The sequence below is a fragment of the Synchiropus splendidus genome, chromosome 14 (assembly GCF_027744825.2).
Source record: "Synchiropus splendidus isolate RoL2022-P1 chromosome 14, RoL_Sspl_1.0, whole genome shotgun sequence".
Taxonomy (NCBI): domain Eukaryota; kingdom Metazoa; phylum Chordata; class Actinopteri; order Syngnathiformes; family Callionymidae; genus Synchiropus; species Synchiropus splendidus.
In genome coordinates, this window is record NC_071347.1 from 16,418,355 (window position 1) to 16,423,988 (window position 5,634).

General features: G+C 48.0%; 1 protein-coding gene across 1 annotated transcript; it reads left to right on the plus strand.

Annotated features, from left to right (window-relative positions):
- The first annotated feature begins 374 nt into the window (after positions 1-374).
- On the plus strand, positions 375-3,820 carry fjx1 (four-jointed box kinase 1). Its single transcript, XM_053885693.1, has one exon. It carries the CDS (start codon positions 574-576, stop codon positions 1,792-1,794), a length of 1,221 nt encoding a protein of 406 aa, XP_053741668.1. The 5' UTR covers positions 375-573; the 3' UTR covers positions 1,795-3,820.
- The last annotated feature ends 1,814 nt before the right edge of the window (positions 3,821-5,634 follow it).

A 5,634-nucleotide genomic window follows, 5' to 3' on the forward strand; every position in this document is an offset into this window, starting at 1 on the left:
CCTGGAAATTCATTATGGCGCACTGCTACTCCAGAGGAATTAAAATTTGATGAATGAATTGACAAAAAGATCAGTGCTCATTTGAGTCGCTAGACTGCGTAAATAATTCGAATAAACGTTAGAGAATAAAAGAAAAAAAATGTTTTTCATCTCTTTTTTTTTATTCCGAGTGAGAAAAGTCTCGTGCCCTCGGTATCAGTTATGATAATGGACCCGCTCGCACGCTCACATCCACACATCGACGCAGCGCGGTGCACTTGCTCCGCTCCACTCTCGACCCTCCTTCCCACGATCCGCCCACTATCTCGGGACCAGAGTCACGTGTGACACCGCCTAGTGTCTCTCTGCCAGCGGACCGGCGCACAAACCCAACTCAGCCGATGAGGAGGAGACACACGCCTCAGAAGCGGAGGATGAGGAGCTGTGATGCGTTCACGGTTCACACAAAAGAGAGCGTGTGGCCGTGTGAAGATGCGGTTCGGGGGATGCGCTTTTTGGGACTGTGAGCCGCCGGGCGCGGGCGTGTTACGGACTTTGGCTCGTTAATTCCGCTTCTTATTTCGGATCAAGACCATGAGAGCCGTTTTCGCGAACTTCTTCGCCCTGCTTCTCCTGTGCGCGTTCGGCAGCGTGGTCTACATATGGAGCGCGCTGGAGGAGCGTCTGGAGCGGCACAAGCGTGCGTCCTTCTACCCGAGCCTCCCCGTGGATCTGTCGGTGAAAACTTTCCGGGCTTTACTCGCGGTCCAGGCTGCTCAGAGGCTTCGCAACGTCAGTGGGGTCCCAGCGGGAAGCGTGGATGGGAATAATGCGGGGGACAAGAGGTCACCGCAGCCGGTCAAGTTGGGATCGCCCGTGGAGGATGGCGTGTTCTGGAGCGAGTGGCTGGAGGGGCTGATCCCCGTGGGCTTCAGCGAGGATTACGCCCGGGCTTGGCGTGGAGAAGCGAGGACGCAGCGGATAGTCCAGCTGGAGCCTGGGTGCGGCAGGATTTCCAACCAGCTCGCCACATTCGCGGACGGAACCAAAGCGTGTGTGCGCTACGGGATCAACGCGGACCAGGTGCAGGGGGAAACTCTGACCTACTACCTCGCTGCTCTGCTGGGAATCACCAACCTCCCGCCTCTGGTTTTGTCCCAGCTGGACCGCTACGGGGAGCAGTGGGCGGCGGTGAGGACGCGCATCGACGGGCTGCAGTGGAGCGACCGCGCGGTGGTTTCTCTGACCGCGTGGGTCCCGAACCTCACCGGGGTGGTGACCCCCGCGTCGCTCAGGCCGGACAGCGGCGGGCTGCGTCCGGTGCGGGAGGACTTCCGGAACAAGTCCACGGCGGAGCTGGTGGAACTGGTGCAGTGGAGCGACCTGATACTCTTTGACTACCTGAGCGCCAACTTCGACCGGCTCGTCAGCAATTTGTTCAGCCTGCAGTGGGACCCGCGCGTCATGGAGAGGGACACCAGCAACCTGCTCCGCACCCCGAGAGGTGACCTGGTGTTCATTGACAACGAGGCCGGGCTGGTGCACGGGTTTCGGGTGCTGGACATGTGGGAGAAGTACCACCACACGGTCCTGAGCTCGGTGTGCGTGTTCAGGAGGAGGACGGTGGAGCGGCTGCGGGGGCTGCGCATGCGCGGCGACGCCAGGATGAGACTGCTGGAGAGCTACCGAGACAGCGAGCCTTTGTCCGCGCATCTCGGCTTTCTCTCTGACGAGCACGCGGCTCTTCTGCAGGACAGGATAGAGCGATTATACCAACACATTCTACACTGCAAAAGCAGATACAGACCGTCGTGATGCCTGCGAGCCACGCAGATGACACACAAGCTTTCTTGGACAAACTGACCTACCTCCTTGTGACGCCTAGCTAGTTTGTTAAGAGGTGTTTTTAAGCTCTTTTGAGAATTTCACCGCATGACCCGCTCGGGTCTCTTTGCACACCACCTTCCGGGAGTGTAACGGTGCACTTGGTTATGTCTTCATGCCAATTTTACTTTTTAACATCTAATTTATAAACCAAAACACAACAAAGTGATGATAGAATTTGCCTTTAATTCTTCCAGACATTATTCATTCCAGAACATCCCAAACTTTTTCTTATTGATTTAAATATAGTTTGCAGTTCTCCTGTTTTCCTGCAGGGGATCTGTTACTGTTACTTAAACGAATTATGTGTGAAAATGTGTTCCTCTCATACTGACATTGCATTACAGTTTGCTTTTGTTGATGGCTGTTTGATCTGACATATATATTTAATTTTGCCAAAAAATAAGTCATATTTATTAAGATAATCTATTTAGGTTTAGAGTGTGGGCAACGCCTGAATTTAATATTTAATTAATGTATTATATGTCTTTCCTGGGAGTATGACCAACCCGTCTACATGTGCTTTGTAGAGAAGGCGTATGACCGGGTGCCCAGGGATCGGTTGTGGGAGGTGTTTCGGGAGTATGGGGCACTCCCGAAGCCCTCTACTGAGGGCTGTTCAATCTCTGTATTCCCGGAGCAGGAGTTGTGTTCGTGTACTTGGATGCAAGTCTGATGTATTCCCAGTGAGGGCTGGTCTCCGTCAGGGTTGTGCTTTGTCCCCGATCCTGTTCTTGGTCTGCATGGACAGGATTTCGAGGCGCAGCTCTGGTGAGGAGGGTTTGCGGTTTGGTGGCCTGAAGATCCAGTCTCTACTTTTTGCAGATGATTTGGTTCTGATGGCTTCATCATCGCGTGACCTACAGCTCACGCTGGATCGGTTTGCGTTTGAGTGTGAAGCGGCTGGGATGAGGATCAGCACCTCTGAGTCCGAGACCATGGTTCTCAACCGGAAACGGATGGATTGCTCTCTCCAGGTTGGGACTGAGATCTTGCCTCAAGTGGAGAAGTTTAAGTATCTCGGGGTGTCGTTCTCATGTGAGGGGATTGGAGATTAGTCAGCGAATTGGGGCAGCAGGGGCGGTATTGCAATCCCTTTGGCACACTGTTGTCCATAAAAGAGAGCTGAGCCAAAGGGTGTCAGGCGTCTCCCTTAGAGATAGGGTGAGGAGTTCTGTCACTCGGGAGAGGCTCGGAGTAGAGCCGCTGCTTCTCCACATTGAGAGGAGTCAGCTGAGGTGGTTCGGGCATCTCATCTGGATGCCCTCTGGACGCCTCCCTTTGGAGGTGTTCCAGACAAGTCCAGCTGGGAGGGGACCGAGGGGTCGACCCAGGACCAGGTGAAGGGATTATATCTCTACGCTGGCCTGGAAGCGTCTCGGGATCCCCCAGTCGGACCTCCTGAAGCTGCTGCCCCCTCGACCCGGCAACGGATTAGCAGTCGACAATGGATGGATTATACGTCTTTGTTAAAGAATGATTTCCAACCTGAAATTCTAAATATGTCTTCATTAAGTGTCATAATAATTCTGTCAATTACATAAAGAAGACAATCAAAAAGTGTAGATTACAATCTTGCACTTAACAACATAAAAAAAATACATTCCTGCTACAAACCTATGAATGAGAGAGTCAGTGAATTTCTGTTTACCGTTACACCCCTGTATCATAACTGCTCACATGACACTTAAATTGCCTTTTGCTTTGTAGTCTCCTGAGAGCCTTAACTAAAACACAGGTTTGGCTTTTGTGAAATCCAACTTCACTTGCACACTGTTGTCATAGCGATGCACTTCTGTTGTGTTTTCAATGAATATATTCAGCCTTAAAATGTCACAGCAAGAGTGTGTCATTGTACATGAACTGTAGATTTTTTTTATCCTGCTGGTCCTTTTATTTAATGTGCATTGTAACATTCCAGTTGATTTTTGATAAATGTTTGTGTTAAAACACTGAGTCTTGTTGTTTGCACGTGGAGAATGGCAAAAACCAGTAGGTCAGATTAAACTGAATTGACCTGACCAACATGCAGAGCTACATATGTGCTGGCCTTTTGGTCTACATATGTCACATCACTGCGTGACACAGAAACGGAAAACTCATCTACAACTTTGCTGCAATATATAATAGCTGAGCAGTTATTTGTGAGAATAAGAGAATGCAAATAAATCAACAGAGATCCACATTAATGTACTGATAAATACAATTGACATGAGTTTCCAACTCAAAACTACAATTTAACTGAATTTATCATAACAAACGTGTAAAAGAAGTGTATATTACTTTAAAACATGAATGTGATGGTCAATACTTATGTTGAGAAAATAATATTCTGCATTATGTTTTTGGTAGTTTTACTTGATCCAAAGATGAATTTTCTTTAATTATTAGTTTAAAAAAGATATTCATAATTGGAGACATATTTTAAAGCATTTTAAAAGAAAAGAAACATTTTCATTTTTTCCCATACATTTGCAGTACTTACTTTACTTTAATTAGTTTAAAAAATACTCGTAGTTTTACAGTACTTACTTAAAACTGGAAAAATTCTGTTTTCTTTTTGGGTTGGAAAAGGAGGTGGTGAAGAAGAGAGTGCAGTCTCGATGCACATGACTAGTGAGACGAATGTATGACAGAGGAGTAGCAGCTAGAGTGAAAGGGAAGCACAGGACGGCAAAGGTGGAGAGAACTGACTTGCTGAGGCAAAGAAGAAAAAGAAAGAGTGCAGTGATTTCACTTGTGTTGTGAACGGAAGGCTGAAACAGTGTTCTCACAGATTTTTACTGTCATGTGAACGCTTTTCCTTTCACTTCACCCTGTCAACTGCAGCCCAACAACCTCATAATACCTCTATAATCCGGATGATAAAGTGGAAGAGACGTCCGATTAAAGGACTTTCCTTCTTTACAATAGCGGCAAAATCGAATTTTTAGAGCTGGGGTTGAATCTGGCGTGAAAAAACCTCCAACCAGGTTTGCATTAATAAAAGCTGATTTAGCGTCGGAGAGGCGGAACTCTCAGCGGAGGGTTTGTTTACAATTATTCAGAGGCTGACTTGTGAAAGGTATTCAATAACTCGGCTGCGCAGAGCGAAGCTTCTATCGCCTGGAGAATACGGCGTATTTGGCACGTATGTTTCCCGTATATTTCACCACATTGGACTTTCAGGCTGAGCCCTTTGGCAACACAGCTTTCCCATTAGTTCCACCACAGCTCTGTTTCTGATTTCTGGTTCTGGACTTCAGAAGAAACGTCAGTGATAGGACTTCTGAAGATATAATTTTTTCCAGCCTCTCGCTCCTCTGCACCTGGTTTCTTTTAGAAGGTTTTTGACCAACTCTGGGGCATGTCACTTCTGTTTGCACCACTCTGTGTAGTGGGATGAGAGCATCTTGAAGGAATACAAGTCGTTTCATTTCATGGTCAACTGCTCGCGTCCAGGGTTTTCGCAGCGGAAGTTAAAGCAGGTGCAGCCAGCGGGTTTTCGCAGTAAAGCCTTGGAGATCAATACATGCAAGGACTGTTGTATCTATGTAAGAACACATCCGGAGAATATGGCTTTTTCTTGTTGCAAGAACTGCGCTTGCAGCTGGGTGTTGTCCAAGCATGTCTGTTAATGCTGAGCGCTGCTAAGAGATTTACGACAGGCTGCCGACATAGAGGATTAAACACAATACTTTACTGAGGCCAGCATGTCTAAACCAGTATTGCAACCCGTCCTTGTATCTCCCCCATCCCCCGTATTATCCCTGTCCTGCAGGCATCTGTCTT

Excerpts from the sequence above, each read along its gene's own strand:
- fjx1 (XM_053885693.1), top strand. The coding sequence starts at position 574 with ATGAGAGCCGTTTTCGCGAACTTCTTCGCCCTGCTTCTCCTGTGCGCG.